General features: G+C 38.7%; 1 protein-coding gene across 5 annotated transcripts in view; it reads left to right on the top strand.

Moving 5' to 3' along the window:
- cos (kinesin-like protein costa) overlaps positions 1-20148 on the top strand; it is a 181767-nt gene that overhangs the window by 122404 nt on the left and 39215 nt on the right. For all 5 annotated transcript variants that reach the window (XM_083117471.1, XM_083117474.1, XM_083117469.1 and 2 more), the window contains 3 exons: positions 2697-2992; positions 7396-7564; positions 12583-12777. In XM_083117471.1, the coding sequence (XP_082973597.1) occupies positions 2697-2992; positions 7396-7564; positions 12583-12777 (660 nt within the window). The remainder of the gene's footprint in view (positions 1-2696; positions 2993-7395; positions 7565-12582; positions 12778-20148) is intronic.

The following is a 20148-nucleotide window of genomic DNA, read 5'->3' on the forward strand; positions in this document are numbered from 1 at the left end:
TTACTGGTGTTTGAACTGTAAGTTACTTTTACAGTTACTTCATACTGAAAATTTTCTTGCAAGCAATTACGTTGTGAGTACAACTGATGATCATTAACTGGAATAAAATAATATATGAAGACTTACATGCATTTTATTTATGCTTCTGGTTGGTACATGGGTCTTAATTATGTAAGTCTTCATATATTTATATTATTCAGTGCAGGCAGAAGGTATTCCTGTAGGGAGGGGGGCAAATTACCAATTATTTCTCAAAAGGGGGATTTAGTTTCAAATACGAAACCCACTTTTTGAATTCCCCATAACAACAATATGACCATCCGTGGATTATTGAAATGGGTGATGCAGCCGGAAAACTAAGAATAAATTGTCATTACTTTAAAGTTAATGGTAATAGCAGTGCCCCCACCCCTTTGACACTTAAAATTACCTTGGAGGCATTTTTTCCAGCCTTCGTAAATCTAGCTCCTTGAAAGTTGGTTTTAACTAAAAAAAAAAGCTGAAATTTAGCTCTTTTATGCACATCAGGTTTGGCAACACTGCCAGGATGGCTGTAGGAGTCAAGGAGAAATGCATTGTGTTTATGGGACTATTATTCGAATTGTTCTCTTGGGAATATCAAACTTCCGATGGCATAGAAAAAGGTATCAACGGGAACACTACAGATTGATGATGATTTTGACCAGCGGAAAAGTTGAAACTTCTATTTGATTAGCTGCAACTTGAAGTTGTTGAGTATTATTTCTCCAGAAGGAATACACGGGATTCTGAAAATACTCAGTCATCATATTTTTCAAGTATCATGTCTAGCTTAATAATCAACATAAAAAATGTTTCCACTTGCAACATGGGGAGAAATTCATACTCTTGGATATGCCCAGTGTTTTTTTTTTTTAGTAGCAGTGCCTATTCCGACGATATTGAAATAAATGCACACATGGTGGGAAACTGTTATTCCTCTCGTTAAGGGAGATTTTAGATTGAAGTGACAAGCAACACAGGCTCCTTCAGTCAATAAGCAAGCATGCACCATGCATAGGTGAACAACATAACATGTAGGTGTTGATATGTTCATTCGCAGATTTTAGTTTGTGAGCAGTAGCCTAGCCATTTACACTGCAGAAAATCAGCAACAAAGCACTTGCATTCTCTGTCGCTATCACAGATCAAATAAAAGGACTTGTTGTTCTGAAGCTATCAACCAAGTGGACATGTTTGTTACTTCCCTAGGCGACTTCCTGGAGAAGATTCCATTCTCCGTATGACCAATGCTGAAATCTAAATGTAAAATTAGGGTTCCACTGTATTTCAGTAGTACAAAGTAAAAGAGTTGGGATGAGATATTAATGTACACACTACAATTAAAAGACCTTCAATAATTCAAAGCTGTATTGCTGTACTACAACCCCAATCACTACCACAATACAGAGTGATGTTGTGTACTACAAATTATGTTCACAGCAATAATATGAAGTAATAATACTACCCCAATAATTCGTTGCTTACGGCATCTTTATTTAACATGTTTGCATGGTGGTTAGAATAGCACATAAGAGAAATATCATGCAAGAAAAATTGGAGAAATATTGTGTGAATTAAGAAGTTATTTTATCTGGTTGAATATTTTAGATACAATTGAATGTGTTTCAAACAACAAAACATTAACATAATATATTATAGGAAAGGTATGTATCTTACTGCATTACCTACATGAAAGTATTGCTGTAATTGAAATTTCCATTTAAATAAAATAAATAAAAAAAGACATGGTTAAGACCAGACGAACTTGGTTTCATTCTAAAGAAACCAGTTTTTGGATTCTTTTAAAATGAGTTGTCTCCAACCTCCTGTATAATGATTGATTTGGTGGTTTTTAAATCCACTTTATGCACAGAAAGGCTAATCAGGGCTGGACCTACAGTTTAAAGTGGGATCTAAACCACTATGTGCCTCCACCAGGTATCGAACCCAGGATCCACTACAAGGCAATGATGCTACCACTGTGCCATCAGGGAGACCCTCCTACATAATGACTTTGAGATCCTGGAAAGTCAGGGAAATCAACCTATGAGTAAAAGAAGTTAGGAAATTTTGAAAGTACATGTTTTTGAGAATGAATATGAATTCCACTTTTTTGGAATCCGCTTCTTGTGTGAAGATATTTTACAAAAATGTTTTTATAGTTTAGTTAACACTTAAAACTTTGTTACTATCATGTTAAGGAACTATAGATTAGCATGGGAATTCTTTTAAAAAAATCCTGGATAAAAAAAACTTCCTGGAAATCCTAGAATAAGTCAGGAGATTTGTTTTGTCAAAATAAATGGGAACTCTGTCTGCTGTAGGCATAAACCTTCAGGTTAAAGAAGGCTAGAGAGTTAGTTAGTTAGTTACTCTGTCAGTGGTTTTACACAATGTGGCGTGAAAATGGACGTTTGAAATGCAGCAATCCAATATTTTTTAAACCATTCATAGAATCTTGGTGGGTTTCAAGTCTTCGAAATTGTGTTTTATGGCTTATTCAATTGTGAGATGTATTCTTAAATACAATACTGTTGTGGTATATTGTAAAGATTTCTAATAGTCCTGGCTTTATTTGGAACTCTTGGTTGTAATATACACAGATTAATATGAGAGTTGTATTTAAAGAGTAGTATGTTTCATTTGTCTGATTGTACCCTTCTTTTATTTTGCAGAAAGAATTCATAGATGACCTGAACAAAACTAGTCATGTTAGAGAAAATGCCAAGCAAAAATTTGACAAGAAGCGTCAGAGACTGGAAGAAAAGTATAAGAAAACTAAAACAGAATTGGCTGAAATACAGAAAGCTTTAATGTCAAGTTCTAAAGATCAAGCTTCCAGCAATTTGAATGAAGAACAGATATACTTAAGAAAACAAGTAGAAAAGTATAAAAAGCAAATTATGGTATATGAACGGAAACTCAAAGAAATAGTAAATATTAGGTTGATTGCAGATGAGAGCACGAAAAAGTAAGTACTGAAAGTAAAGAAGAATGGTTTGAATGAAAATATGATTTTTTTAAGCATGTGTATTATTTAGATATTGAACAATTATATCCAGGATGGGTGTAATTCTCTGAATGTTAATTACAGTGGTTCTACATTAGCATGCAATGTTAATTGGACATTATCCATTGTCTAATGACCCTTGTAGACACAGATGTGCTGAATACTAAACAAGGATCCCACACCCAACTTGAAAGAATGGAAGACATCACCATCAGCAAGTTCATTACAAGGTGACAACGTTACCACTCTACCATCCAGGAGGAATTATTTTTAAATGAAAAGCGTGTGTGGAGCAATTCAGGTTTCGATGACATGAACAATTTACTTAACCATCACAGCATCATCGGCAAACTCAAATCTTTGCTGAAATTCTCCTGACAACATTTGCAACTATGAGAATAAACTTGCAACAAGGTCAACAGCGCAAACTGGAGATAATGAATCAAAAATACAAATTAAAGTTTTTACAATTAGTTGATAAAAAGAACACAAAAAAAGTTTTCCTGAAGACACTTTTTATTATTTGAAATTAAGATATGGTCAACATTAATGCTTTTTTATATTTCTTACGACAAGTGCTTCCCTTGCTGTAAAAGTCATGCACCGCCCCTGCTCCATGTAGATTTCCAAACATCTGCAACCATTCTGAATTTTGTGCATCAGCATGGTTTTTTGCACAAGACTCATATTTAAAACTCCTGTCAGAGGAAGGTCCAAGGTGCAGCTAAGCCAAATGGCCTCTACTGGTTAGTAAATTAATGGCTCTCCTGCTCTCTGCTTCTCCTTACAGTGCAAAGAAGGGTGTATGTTGACAGCAGAATGTCAACATATGGATGACTAAGAATCAGTAGTGTGACAAAACCACTTTTTGCACTTTGAAACTCCCATATCTGAAGCCAAAAAGTCTGGCTTGCTTCTCTCATCATGCAGGATGTAGCTGCATAACTTGACAACAAATTCACATATTTTTGTCATACTGATACAGTAGTAATAAGGTAGAAATGTGTTTATTGTAGTATCTTGAACTTTTTGAAATGCTCTAGTACAGGGGTTCCCAAACATTTTTGTTTCACAGTGCCCTTAGTGTTTCAAGATTCTTGTGTGGCACCCAAGTCAGAATGTAGACCTATCTAACACTTGCAATGCTCAGTGTGGTTGCTTGCCTTAAGTTAAAAAATAAACACATATTTCGATTGAAGTGATGGTTCGATTCTAAAACCATGTGTAGACTAACAAGTAAGTGTCATTTCAGTGAAAATATTGGAACATTTCGTGACACCCCTGTAAGCTAGCCAGGGCACTGTGGTGAACGCTCTGGGAACCACCGCTCTAGTATATCAAAACAGAACAGAAGTGACTTTAGCAATAGAATGATACAAAATTTGTCAAATATCCCTAAAATCTTCTCTCAAAATATATTACCCATAAAAATGTATCCTGTATTCTGATGCACAAATTATGACCCATAAAATGACACACCAACAACTGTTTGGGCCTCCTCGATGGGATAGTGGTAATCTCGTCGGCTTGTAATCAAGGGGTTCTGGGTTCGATACCTGGTGGAGGTACATGACACAGTGGTTTGGATCCCACTTTAAACAGAAGATAAACTGATTAGCCTTTCTGTGCATAAAGTGCACTTAAAATAACAATTCAATCAATCAATCAACCAACAGCTTCTGGTACTGGGGTATAATGACATGGAAAATTGAATCTTGATTCAAAATCCTGTCATTGGGTCAAAGGGGCAGGTTCAATTATAACACCATTAAGCCTTGTTTCCATGACTATGAAAAACTAAATATGCTGACCAAGGCAGTACTTTATTTTATTAAAAATAAAGCCACCTGCTATAAAGTTCTGAAACAACTTTCTAATAGTCTGGAGGGAGTAATGTTTGTGTATATATAATGCCCTGTTTTTGTATCTTGTTACATTTGTACTTGATACAGAGTCTAAAGAAGACCTTGCTAGAAGGTTGAAACGTTACGTTTAGTTTATGTTTTTAATAAAATAAAGTACTGCCTTGGTCAGCATATTTAGTTTTTCACAGGCAGGTTCAAACACAACCTCCTGCTGAGCATCTATTGGAATTTTGAGGGTCCAGTGAACCTGGAGCTGGTTCGAAATGACTGGGCCTTGGGGGTCAACCTTTGCACTCAGCAAATTGACCAGGTGTTGGAACTTCTGCACATTCACTATCCAGTGCTGATTGACCTAAAACAGGAACTGCTGCACCATGACAACACTTAAGTGCAACTTCCGTAGTGGTCCAATTTAAGTTAGAGGATGAGGAGGGAGATCAGTTCTGCCACACCCAGCCTACAGACTAATCCCGTACCATCAGAATTTCACCATTTCTGATCATTGGCCCACTTCCTACAAGAACAGTGGAGTAAGTTGAGAATAGGGTGTGTGAGTTTCTGAGATTGAAAATGGTCAGCTGCCGTTGCTGCAGAATAAACCATTGACAGATATACAGATGGGGGACAAAATAATACGAACACCTGTGAATGTAGAGAAAATCTTTATTAATAGGGGGTTGGACCACCCTGTGACTGAAGTACACTTTGTATGCGACGTGGGATGGACGCATAGAGGTCATGCACAATGTTTCAGGGAATATGGAGCCATTCTTCCTCCAGAGCAGTCTCCAATTCCAAAAGTGTGGCTGGAGGCGGACTTCGAGCACGAAGTTTGGACTCCAAATATCCCCACAAATGTTCTATAATGTTCAGGTCAGGAGACTGTGGGGGGCATTCAAGATGTCCTACTTCATCGTCATGTTCTTCAAACCATGTTTGGACAGACCCAGCAGTGTGGATAGGAGCGTTGTCGTCTTGAAAAAGCGGTCGGTCCCCAGGAAATAAAGTCTGGAGAAAAGGATGGAGATGATCCCCCAGAATGCTGCGATAGAGACTGGCGTTGATCTTCCCATGCAGAAAAACAGGTGGTCCCACACCATGCCAAGATATCGTGCCCCATACCATAATGGACCCACCTCCATGCTTCACAGTCGGCAAGAGGCAGTCAGGATGAAATGCATCTCGAGGCGTTCTCCACACATAAACGCGCCCCGTGGTCTGAAATAACGTGAATGTTGATTCATCAGACCAGATGACTTGTTGCCACTGCTGTGGGGACCAACTTCTGTGAGCTCTGCACCATTGGCGTCGCTTGACAGCATTACGTGATGTCACCAATGGCTTGCGAATTGCCACTCGGCCATGAATGTTTGCAGCATGGAGTTCCCTTTTGACAGTTTTGGTTGAAATGGGGTCCTGGAGATGCCTGTTCATTTCAGATGTTATCTCGGATAACGATTGCTTGTGCTTTCGGGCCACTATGTGCTTCAACACCCTCCTATCCCGAGCAGCAAGCTTTGTCTTTCGTCCACTGTTGTGCTTTGAAGACGCCATCTTACCTTGTGTTGTGTACACTATCATAACGGCTGATACTGTGCTCCTTGCACACCCAACAAGCTTTGAGGTTTCAGTCACCGTGGCTCCAGCTGAACGTGCTCCAACAATCATGCCTCTTTGGAACTCTGTCAGGTCTGACATTGCAGTGTCTCTTGAGAGAGTACGATAGACGAATGCACCACCAATGACTGCTGTTGGCAAACTAATACCTTCCCCTTCACAGCCACTAGGTGGCAGACTTCAGTGCCAGGTGGTGCTGCTGTACTGCCGGTGTGAAATGTGGCATACTTTTTCACAGGTGTTCGTATTATTTTGTCCCCCATCTGTATGTGCTAATGCCATGACCAGTGATTACAGTTATTTCATACAATGCATTTATTTGCATGTTTTGCTTGAATGCAAGTTTGGTTTATAAGTGCCCAAGAAGTTGAATCACCGTAATCTGTTCATAATATCTGCAAAAGAATTGCCCCAGACACAGATTCCTCCATATTAGAGAAAGAAGACCATGAAAAATAAACAAATTTTAAAATGTTGCTTCACAATAACAAAACAAGAAATAGTAAACTATACCAAAGAACTTCTAGGTTAAGCAGTGAATAATGGGAAAGTTTCAGTACTAATTTATTCCATCAGTTATACTTAGCATAGACAGTATTAGTTTTGCGGTGTAGAGGAAATAGTACACTTGGGCTAGCATTAATTTTATCAGTGTTAATTAAATTAATTAATGCCCAGGTTAGTAATATGTTAGTAATTTATATTTTATAACTCTTGAAGTAATTGTTTGGATATGATGGTTGTGTGGAAAACTTTTTAAAAGACAAATGATGTCTGGAATAATAGTTTAACTTTTATTAAGCCTGTTTCTGCATCTCAGCTTTTTTCTTTGGTCAGGTCCATGTACTTTCGTGCATTGCTCTGATGAATTTTAACTTTCAGAGTTGCTGAACTGGAACAAAGCCTTCGCACATCTAGGCGTGAGAGAGAAAAGTTAAAAAACGCACTCAAGATGGAAGAATTGCACAAAATCACACTAGAAAAGGAATTAGAGAAAGATCAACAGAAGATAAAAGAACTTGAAGCAAAATGCCAAATGGAAGCAGCCAAGGTATGTAAAGTGCAATATACTTATCACAAAATATCTCATTGTACTGTGAATTCTCTGTGATTGGCTCTACATGTGACAATGTGAGGAATTTACTTAGGGGCCTTGCAGTATTTACTAGGGTGCAGATGTCACTCCACATCTCACTGCCTCCTCCAATCCTGCTGCTGCTTGTCTGCAACTGTTTCCAGCTATCCAGTATATCTACTGGCCGTCCCCCTATCCGCAACCTGGGGACACGCCTGGTTGCATACAGCTCTGCCCCTGGGAATGTTTCCCAGCCCAGGAAGATGTCAGTTTGGAGGGAGTAAATGTTGATGTTCAGGTTTTAGTTTTAGTCTTTGTGGAATTAACCATAGCACAATTAGTTTGGTTTTGATCAGTATTGAATGAGATTTCAATCAGTTCAAGCAATCAGATTTCCTCTGTAGCAGGGTAGCATCCACACTCCAGTAACACTCGGATCACCCTCCCCCATGGTCCGGTCAAATAACGTTGAATGATTTTTAAAGAGAAACATTCACACCTGGCGCTCCGGTCAAGGTTCGTTCGATCGCACTCAGCTTGGGGTCCTGTCATGATTGGATTTAAAGAATATTTAACCGGAGCATGAGGGGGTGGAGCTTGACTTTGCGAAGCTCGATTGTTGATGTGAACATCTGATATTGTGCAGTAGCAGTCTTCAGCCCTATTGCAGAGGATATGTAACCCAGTTCTGTGCATAGAAGATGAGCTGTCAGAAGGCAAAGACCTATTGAAACACAGAAAAAGGCAAGTAATGATAAAATTGATTGATGGGGGCATTGAGCAAAAAAATCCCACAATATTTTCCTCCCAATTCTGTTTGTAAAACATCAGTCAAAATATGCTATTTCATGAACCCAAGTAAAATAAATTTAAGAAAAAACTGACCAAAACAACCAAATTACAATTATAGCCAATAAAGGAAAATTTAATGGGGACTAACCACAAATATGATCCATAAACACTAGTTGTAACGACCTTCTTCCAACCCGTTTCATCAATTAAAATCCTTAAATGAAAAAGCTAACCTATTGACAGTCATATTTTCCCAGACAACTAGATTGTCATATCTGTGTGTGCAAAGGGACAGGAGGTGGTGGTCAACCCTCTGCCAAGGGAAAAATCATTCTTGATATCTAGCCCCGAATCAAGATTAACAACGAACTTGTTCTTCATTTACGGAAAACGATACAAAATTACTCCCTTTTTTTTTTTTTTTTTAAGTCTAGTGAGCCCACGTTTCACATGATGTGTGTAACAATCGGGCCCTTGAAACTAGGCTTACAACCTGATGTATATTTGTCACGTGTTGTGTCGGAATCTTTCTAATAAAAGAAATAGTCAACAATGTAGATATGAAACAATGAGCTCGAAATTTTTCATGTCAAACCTAGACCAACAAAGTAGTGTTACCATTGTTGACATTTACAGTTTTGCACATTGTAGTGGCAAATAAACATTTTCCGCTTTCAAACCAAAAGTATAACATCAATAAACAACATTATATTTATAATAGCCGACCTCCTGTCTGAGTGGTTAGCACAACATGCTATGACACCAGGTTCGAATCCCAGCCTGGGCATGGATGTTCATTGTGATGTTCCTTCATCAATTTAATCATATTTCCACTCATTCTCATCCTCACAATTAGTCAAAACTGTCATAAAAGCTAAGTAAATCAACCAAGTCAATGAATCCCCACTTTCGCAATTTTTTTTTTCTTCTTTGTCATTTTCTTCTAATTAACGCCTATGCTGCAACAGCCAAGTCAGTCATTGAAAATCTCTTAAACATTACAGCTAGCACAATCGGTGCACTCTGTGAAGTAACCAACACCAGACACATGTTGATCGTACCTTGACCGGGGCAAAGCTTGACCGCTAGTGTGGATACCCCCTGACCGTGATCGGAGCGTTAGGGGAGAGTTGCCTGAGAGTTAATTGAGTGTAGATGTGATTCAAGCCTTACCTACCTACCGTACACGAGTGCCTTAATTTGTATCGTATTCTGTGGTGTTTAAAGGTGACTAACACCAGTGCTATTGGCTAGAAGATTGCTCTTGTGCCTCTCAAAAGTGAAGGGGTTGGAAACTGGTACATAATGTTTGTCAGTAAGAACCTTTCCTGCCTGCAGGCTTGCCAACCCTCCCGGAATTGCCAGGAGTCACCTGGAATGGAACTTAACTCTCCCAGACACTTTATCTCCAAAAATGACAAGTTTTAGTATTATATTTTTTATTATTATCTTCTTATTTTGGTGTGTGTTTGCATCCAACCAATTAAACTTCACAATATTATTATGAAGGCTCATGATTGTGGAAAATAAGTCATTGTTTAAGTAAGTGGGAGGAGGGAAAAGTAGAAAGTGTAAGCACACTGTTGCACCAAAGCATCTACACATGAGCTACAGAAAATGAAAACGTAGGCATTGTTGTGTCAATCAAGACTTCTTTATTTCCCACCACCCAATTTTGCTATATGATGTATATTTAGTTCATAGTATGTTACAGTGAGATTAAATGTGTTTCAGTGTTCATGTTGTTGTCATGGCCAATTTGAAGGTGAAAGATAAGAGAAAGTATTACTTACTTATTTGTTTACTTACAAATTGTGCTTGCTAGATGGTTTTGATCAAGTTGATTTGATTTTGTATTTACAGTAGCAAGACCACAAACAAGTAACAGCTGATATTTAGGATATATTAATCTAAGGATTTGGAGGCTGTAAAAAATCTCCCAGAATTCTATTCTTTAAAGTTGCAAGCCTAGCTGCCTGGTGTGTTGGTTGCACACCCTTTTTCTCATCTGCACACTGCAGACAGATCCAGCATTGCAAATTTTATTTGAATCATGCTACACTAAACAAAACATCAATTATGGTTAAATTGTTTCCTTTTGAACTTACACTTGTTGTTCTTTTTTCTTTACTGTAATAACAAGCAAGAACTGTACCATATGAGCATTCGAAGAATTTTTAACATGGGTGTAATTACTGTCACAATAATCATTCTGAACCAGAATGTTAACGGAATTATAAGGTGCCTAAACCCTGAGACAGGTTAAGTTTGCAGCAACATTTCCAACATCGAGATCCAAACATGCATGCATTAAATAGTTTTAAATAAATGATGAGACTGGTTTTATTCCAACACAACTCTCTACTTGCAACATATCAGTTATTTAATGTGTAATGTATAGACAAAATAATGGATGCAGTAACAGTTACAAACTTATTGGTTAAAATCACTGAGCAGGTGAACTTGGTTTAGACTCGTCAACTGACCAGTAAGGTATGCAAAAGGAAAAATTAAACATAAGGGTGAGTAGAGCCACCATTTTCTTTCATGCTAATGTTTGCTAACAGTGCCTTACATGGATGGACTCTAAATATGGAAGGCAACCTCCATGGCAGAGTGGTTAGCACAGTGTTGCCAGAGGTTCCGGGTTTGAATTCTAGCCTGGGCATGGGTGTTCTTTGCAAGTGTCCCTTCATCAGTTTCATTATGTCATCACTCATCTGGCCTCCCCTATGGCATAGTGGTAACATCGTTGCCTTGTAGTGGATCCCAGGTTCGATACCTGGTGGAGGCACATAGTGGTTCGGGTCCCACTTTAAATTGTAGGTTCAGTCCTGATTAGTCTTACTGTGCATAAAATGGACTTAAAACACCAAATCAACCAACCAACCAATCATCACTCATCTTCATGATAAACCAAAAGTGACAGAATACAAAAGCAAAATAAGCCAAATCAATCAATCAATCTGAACATGGAAATTTTTTAAAAGATTTACAATATTTGCCAGTGATATGCCAGTATGGAATTATACGTATCAAATGTATGTACCTTAAATTATGGATGTGTTTACCACTACCGAAGAGTTCACCCTTGAGAAAGTACAACTAATCTCAAAAGATGTCAAAAATGGAATGGTTTAAACTACAAATGACTAATTAGTGAATAGCTCTATCTGTTGAGCACAGATACTGTCTAGGTGCCAAAAGTAATGAATCTACTCATCAAAAGTGGCAACTTAAAAAATTTACGTTTGTCAAAGCAAAATTTCTAGTTGTGTTTTATCCGACCTCCATGGCAGAGTAGTTTGCACAATGTACTGTGATGTCAGGGGTTCCTGATTTGAATCCCAGCATGCATGTTCTTTATGAGTGTGTCTTCATCAGTTTCATCATATCATCACTTATTCTCATCATTGTGATTAGTCAAAGGTGGCAGAAAAGCAAAGCTAAATAACAAAAATCAAATTAAATCAAATCTAGTTGCAATTTGCAACTTCCAACTTCTAATGTCAGTTCATACTATTGTTCTTGTATATTGAAAGAGGGAAGGAGTGGAGCAATAGAGCAGACTTGCTGGTTGTCATCCACTCATCCCCTGTTCCTGTTTGGCATAATGCCTGTCCAGTTCTCTTCAAGTAACAGTACTGAAGAAATATTTTTTCAAGCCAGCATATGTAACATACATGTAATTTTCTCATGCTGCATATTTTAATTTCAAAAGTTTATCTCGCAAAAATGTCATGTTATGAGGCAATTTAGTTGTTATTTTTGGATTCAGCATCTGTGCTATTTATCTTATGTCAGAGCAAATTGTTCCAGGTAATACTAACTGCACAGTGTTTTCACTTACTTTACCTCCAAAATGGGAAATAAGTAATCTTGAATAGAATATTATGTAGGAATTTCCAAATACAAATGGTAGCATTTTGGATGTAACAGGCACATTTTTATTCCTTGTGTTTAAGTTTTGTTTAATCTTTATATTTTATTAGAAAGTGTTTGTTTCAATTCACAACTTAGATCCAGAAATTTAATTGTACAGCAACTTCATTCCCATTTTAATTCTTTATCTGCCTAAATATAGTATAGTTTCTTAAGGATTCTTCTTAAATGCTCTAAATCACAGTTGAATAGTAGTAGTAGTATTGATTTGATGTTATTTTTTTATTTTTAATGCTTTTTTGTGATTGTAATATTTTCAGAGCAAACAAAAAGAAATAGACAGAAGTATTGCAGCAGACCATCTGTGTTGGATACAACAACAGGAAGAACGAATAATGGCCATGAGAGAAGTGTCGGAGAAGATGTACGAAGAAGCACTTCAAAGACAACAGATGATGGACAAACGAGAAGCATTTATGAAAGAAAAATGTTGCTTAGAAAAACGGCATTTAAAAGTGTGTTATTTCATTTTTAAAGTACATTTATAATTACAGAAAATTTGTGTATCTTAACCCTTAGACGATGAAGCGAGTTGATTTGGATTCACAGTACTGCAGCACTGGATTCCAAGAGTTACTAGTTCATTGTATAATGCAGGAGATGAGAAATAGTTGTCCATAAACAATTTATGACCAACATTTCTCACCTTCTGTGTCAGGTCAATGACTAGCAGATGTGTCGGTGTCCTTTGCTGCCTGGCGTCGTCTCTGTTTTTCCCCAGGTATACTTTCATGTCGTAAGTATATCCCGTTTCGTCACTGATTTGAAATATCTTTATTCCAAATCGTTTGTGCTTCTTTGGGATATACTGTTTGAAGATCACCCTTCCTTTGAACAGACCCATGACCTCCTCATCAATGGATATATGTTCCATAGGAATGTAATGTCTGCTGAAATTGTCATTGATTCCATCAAAGAAACGTCTGATCTTCCACAACCTATCATAGTCTCTGGCATATGGGTCTCGGTGTTGGGAATTGTACTCGGAATGAAGAAACCTGAGGAAATGTAAAAAGCATCCTCGGGTGATAGCTTGTCTGAACCAAGGGGCTGAAAATATTCCATCATGTGTCCAATAGTCAGTTATTCTGTCCACTTTGTGATGTCCCATTGCCAATAGAACGGAAATGAACAAAAATTTGTGAATTGTAAAGGGAGTTGCTGGTCTACGTGTCCCATGTTTTGCAACATGCTGGTCGTAATATCTTTGGGATTCCACCACCAGTACATTGAAAAGTAAGTTCGTAAACAAAAGTCTAAAGAAGTCCAGGGGGGATGAATTGACATCCATGGGGACAGTCACACCGTGGTTACCTCTTTACTGTAAAGCAGTAATCCATTGGTCCCGTCCAGTTGGTTTTCGCCATGTTAAGTCATCAGGTTCAGAGTCACTGTCGCTGCCTGAAGCCGTTTCTGTTATATCGTCAGTCATCGTTACTCAACACCGTGAGGTTGGAATTGTTGTCATCGTCTGGTTCCGAATCCGTATCTAATGCACGCAACTCTTGATCAATATCACTTAGTGACAAACCGGGTCTTTTTGCCATATTACACACCTGTACTCGTGTTGGAGGGGAAAGAAATGGAAAACTGGCACAACACTATGCCACTGATCTATATAAAAAGCTGACACAAGAGTACACAGTCCACCACTGATCTATGTAAAAATCAGCCACAAGAGCACACAAACAGTTCGCCACTGCAAGAGCACACACGACCACTTGTAACGCTGCAGAGACAATGAATTGGCCCTTAAAAAAGCCTTCTGGGAAAGACACCCACCAGCCCCTCCTCCCGTAGCCTGGATAAACGCATCATTGAAGCCAAAAATATCATAGCATGGCTGAGGAGAAACTTGAAAACACTCTTCCGACATGGTGACGCCTGTTTGGAAATGAACAAAGGCATCGTAAAATATTTTGTCCCAGCGACTTGACTCCTCTCAGCGACTTTGAACCCCTCATGTGCAACTTAGCTGCTGGCCCATTACCACTGACATGTGAAAAGGGAAGCTAGAAGATTATTTTAGTGCATTCATTCCCTTGCTAGAAGAGCCTATGCATATCCCAGAAATGAGGGAAAAAAAAAAAGAACGTGATTTTTGGAGGGCTGACCCTCTCCCCCCATATAACCAAAATGATATTAAACCTTGCTCATTGTTCATCACATACCTCATGACTCATGCAGAACTCAAAACATGTATAGCCAAACATAATCAGAGTCACAGTATGTCCAAAAGTCCGATACTACATGCAAAAGCATCTTGTCACCTATAGGTAACAGTCCGTCGTTGGCGTAAATACCGGCTGTCACCTATAGGTGACGGGCCATCTTTTAAGGGTTAAGATAAACTCCATGGTGAATCTGTAAAAATTGTGAAAATTCTGAATAATCCTCTTGTAAAATTTTCAGTGTTATGTATGTAGGCTCAGTCAATAAATAACGAGGCAGAGGATATTTCACAGTACTTACGTAACGAACCTCAGAAGGATTGTCCGCCACTGTTTAGGCTTTTATCCCATTGTGACACCAGTTGCAAAATGGCATGCTCGTAGAACTCCTTTGGCTGCTGTTGGAGCCAATTGCACACGTACTCCTTGACGTCATCGTCCAATTGAAACCGTTGTCCCCGCAGTGCTTTTTTGAGCACCGAAGATGTGGAAGTCACACAGGGACACATCTTGACTATAGGGGGGGGGGGGTGACTCATGACTTCCAACTTGAATTTTGTCAGAATTTCCTTTGTTGCATTGGCTGTGTGTGTGGCCATGCGACAGGCCTCTTGTTCCGGTGTCAACTGATGCAGGACCCATTGAGCACACAATTTACGGAACTTCAACGTGTCCTTGATGATTGTGTGGACTGTACCACTAAACCCCACTGATGCCGAAATGTTGTCCACTGTTACACGACGGTCTGTCTTGATGAGCTCATCCACCTGCTCAACATGTGGTCTGTGGGGTGCTCCACTCTGCGTGTCATCCCCGAGCGACATGCATCCTTCGCAAAAACATTTGTTCCACTCCTGCACTATTGCCTGGGACATACAGTGTCCCCCCATATATCCTTTCCATTCGTGGATGGATTTCACGACCCCCTACACCTTCTGCTGTCAAGAAGCACACGACACCCTGCTGCTCCTCTTTGGATGCCTCCGTTATGCATCGCAGTCAAACATGGAATGATTGGACATGGCAGCTGCTCGGTTAGCAGCCTTTGCGCATACCTTGCCAGACACTTAACGCCATCTAGTGGAAAAATGCACACGAATCAGTTTTGTCACAGTTTCGGGCCCATCGACCCATTTCTAACTACCATAGTTTTGGTGTAATATCCTCTGCCTCATTATTTATTGACTGAGTCCCATATTAAGGAAAGAGTGCATCAAAAGTTATCAGTACCCACGTTTTCCGTGAATCTATTTTAAGTAATTTTCTATTAATTTCGGTAACCATTGCCACCATCCTCATTGGAATTTGTTGTGTCATTGCTTGGCACATTTCTGCTGTTACTTTTTCTGAGTTAGTTGTCTGGATTACCATTGTTGCCTAAAATGTAATGATTGCTGCTTTGTAAATACACAAACTTTTTCAGAATTCATTATACGTATTGTATCCACTATCATTTAGAAAGACAGAAATATGGTACATATTTTACATGTAACATTTCTGAAAATGTTGATAAAAACGTTGAGGTTGAATATGCCAGAATGAAATGATTTTAATATTTTTAATGCATGTGTGGCATGTAATAAAGAAACAAAATTGTAATATCTACCTTAATGTATTCATTTATAAATACGAGGTCTGACATTTAAGTTCGCAAACTTGACACCATGCAAGTATTCTGGCAACACTGTACAAGCAGCTCAGTAAGGCTTCATAACATTGGCATATCAGTCTCTCATAGCTGTGTTCATGTCAATGTGTGGTGGTGTCTTGCTCAGTGGCCTTCACTATTGTTGCATGCTTTTGTGTGCAGTCTCGAGAATGTTGGAGCTTGAATTAGAGCAACAAACAAACATTAAATTTCTTGTTAAACTTGGCAAGAATGAAAATTAAATCAGGGATATTGTCCAAGTTTATCGGCAATAATGCCTTGAAGAAACCGGCAGTGTACAATTAGATTAAATGCTTTTCTGAGGGAAGAGAAAGTGTTACTGATAAAGAGAGGTCAGGGTGACCAGTAATGAGCAGACTGGTGAAAACATTGCAAGAAATCATCGAATTGTGTGTGAAAATCATTGGCTGACTGAGAAGTATGGCAAACTAAGTAAACATTGCTAGAGAAACAGTTTGGAAAATCTTAACTGAAAGTCTTGGCATGGGAAAGCTTTGTCCAAAAATGGTCTTGAAGGAGCTCCCTGATGAACAGAAGCAAAGGAAAATTGATGATATCCACGAACTTTCAGAGAGGCAAGATGATTTTTTTTGGCAGTGTTATCACTGGTGATGAAATATGTGTGTACCAGGCTCTGAAACAAAGCATCAAAGTGCACAATGGAGTCAGCCAATTCTCCATGACCAAAAAAGTTTCATTTTGTTCAATGTTGCTAAACTTTTTTGATATCAGAGGGATTATTCATTATGAATTTGTACCAATTGGACAAACAGTTAGCCAAGTTTACTATTTGGAAGTGCTGAAAAGGCTGCATAAAAAAATTAGATGAAAATGACCTGAGCTTTTTGCCAACAACTCATGACTCCTGTAAAATTTAAAAGCTCTTTCCCACTTCAATCTTTCTACTTTCTACCTAATCTCCTCTCCTGAAACTTGGCTGTGGTTCTGCTCCTGATGGAATGTGTCATGTTGATCTCCATTGCAAACTGTTTGAGTGAATTTCGTCAGGGTGCTTGCTTGTAGGACAATATTCAAAACATGACCATGACAGTGGCTGTTTCATGAATGACAACGTTTAAAGTTTCAGTTCTTATATTTGTAAAATTTGCCACATTAAAACAGGTCTTTATTTTAATGGAACTGTAAATGGCAAGATGTTGATGTTGAATATGCCCATCTCATTCTTGATTTAATATGGAAATACCTAGTAAACTGAGAATATGTTTTTGAATCTCGGGAAGAGTGCATTAGTTTTTGAAATTTTAAGAAAAGTAAAAATGCTTCAAAATATACATTACAAAATATACAATTGCACACTGTACAGATTAGTTAACAGTGTGCTTATTTACTAAATTTTTACTGTTATTAGAAACTGCTTTCAGAAAACTATAAGACATGTAAATCATGCTACTGTGCTACAGGTCTGTAGCATTCAACATGTTACTTGCAGTTAGCAGTCAGAAATGAAAAATTCTCTTTTGAAATGCAATTTTGTGTCATAGCCACATCAAAATTGTTTATTATCCAAAGTTTTAATCTCCTTAACTGTTTGCAGTTTGTGCTCCTTTGGTATGGTATATAGTAGGGATGGCCAAACGGATCCGGATCCAAAAGTTACGGATCTGGATCCGGATCCGGATCTGAAAGTTTCGGATCTGGATCCGGATCCGAGAGTTCCGGATCCGCAGATCCGGATCCAAAAGTTCCGGATCTGGATCCGGATCCGAAAGTTTCGTATCTCAATCCCATTATAATATTACCACACCTTAGTCCTACAAGAATTTTTTTCAAGTGTTGTTCCTAAAATACTTTGCTACGCATCGGCTAACACACTCGTGCACAAATGTCCGAAGTGATTTTGTAAATGCCATTGAAACGAATATGTATTCATTCGAATGTATTGGAAATGAAAACACACATAAATGTGAGACATTCCATTCCAGGATGAAACCTTTAACACATATAACAAGATAGAAATGTTATACAAAAATTATACAATTGTTCTACAGTTACAGTTCAACAAATTAAAATAAAACATTATAATATATGCAGTGTTAAATAATTACAAAATGTAAGACTAACAAGGGAGGTTATCTAAGTATCCCCCTCCGATTTCCATGAAACTTGGCAGGTGTATAGTGGGGCCCAAAGGAAGAATTACGTGTTTTTTTGTTTCAGCTAAAAAACGGTTTTAGGGGGCAAAACCCCCTCAAATGTCAAGATGAGGACAAATTGAAGTGAGGATCTGACCCTGTGTCCCCCTCCGATTTCCATGATACTTGGCAGGTGTGTGTATAAACGGGCCCAAATGAAGAAATACGTGTTTTTTTTTTTGTTTCAGCTAAAAAACGGTTTTAGGGGGCAAAACCCCCTCAAATGTCAAGATGAGGACAAATTGAAATGAGGATCGGACCCCTGTGTCCCCCTCCGATTTCCATGATACTTGGTAGGTGTGTGTATAAACGGGCCCAAATGAAGAAATACGTGTTTTTTTTGTTTCGGCTAAAAAACGATTTTAGGGGGCAACCCCCCCTCAAATGTCAATATGAGGACAAATTTAAGTGGGCATTTGATTTGTGTGTCCCCCTCCGATTTCCATGAAACTTGGCAGGTGTATAGTGGGGCCCAAAGGAAGAAATACATGTTTTTTTTTTGTTTTTGTTTCAGCTTAAAAACGGTTTTACAGTGCGAAACCCACTGAATTGTCAAGATGAGGACAAATTGAAGTGGGGATCTGACCCCTATGTCCTCCTCAGATTTCCATGAAACTTGGCAGGTGTGTGTATAAACGGGCCCAAATGAAGAAATACGTGTTTTTTTGTTTCGGAAAAAAAATTGTTCTAGGGGGCAACCTCCTCTCAAATGTCAAGATGAGGACAAATTGAAGTGGGGATCTGACCCCTGAGTTCCCCTCCGATTTCCACGAAACGTGGCAGGTGTATAGAGGGGCCCGAAGGAAGAATTACGTGTTTTTGAGCTAAAAACTGTTTCAGGGGGCAAAATCCCCTCAAATGTCAAGATGAGGACAAATTGAAGTAAGGATCTGACCCCTGTGTTCCCCTCCGATTTTCATGAAACTTCGCAGGTGTATAGAGGGGCCCAAAGGAAGAAATACGTGTTTTTTTGTTTCGGCTAAAATACTGTTTTAGGGGGCAAAACCCGCCTCAAATGTCAAGATTAGGACAAATTGCCGTGGGAATCATCTGACCCCTGTGTCCCCCTCCGATTCCCATGAAATTTGACAGCCCCCTGTTTCTTCCTATGCCATATTTATGTGGTTTCGGGGACAGATCCCCACTTCAATTTCTCCTCATCTTGACATTTGAGGGGGGGGGGCTCTATACACCTGCCAAGTTTCATGGAAATCAGAGGGGGAGACTTAGACCTCCCTAGTAAGTAAGTGTATTAATTAATTACAAATCGCGCACGCGAGCACACACACTATATATATATATGTGTATGTATATTATATATATATGTATATTAGCAGGTAACAATATGTTATAAGCACATTCTTACTTTCCAAAGAAGCGCATGTGGGATGGCAAAACAGATCCGGATCCGAAAGTACCTGATCCGGATCTGGAAGTACCGGATCCGAAAGTTTTGGATCCGGATCCGAAATTCTGAATCCGGATCCGAAAGTTCTGGATCCGGATCCGAAAGTTCTGGATCCGGATTCGAAAGTTCTGGATCCGGATCCGAATCTGAAAATTCCGGATCCGCGGATCCGGATCCGAAAGTTCTGGATCCGGATCCAGATCTGAAAATTCCGGATCCGAAAAATTTTAGGATCCGGATCCTAAGGATCTGGAACCAACCGGATCCGGATCTGGCCACCCCTAGTATATAGTACCAAAAGTACAACAATATTCAAATTGTCCAGTTTGTTAAAGTTAGTGTGTTCAAACTTGGAGATATTTTCTCATATCTTAGATTATATTTCTTATTACAATGTCATACTTTGTTTCTTAACGAATGTTACT

Source organism: Lepisma saccharinum, chromosome 2 (assembly GCF_977018435.1).
Source record: "Lepisma saccharinum chromosome 2, izLepSacc3.1, whole genome shotgun sequence".
Taxonomy (NCBI): domain Eukaryota; kingdom Metazoa; phylum Arthropoda; class Insecta; order Zygentoma; family Lepismatidae; genus Lepisma; species Lepisma saccharinum.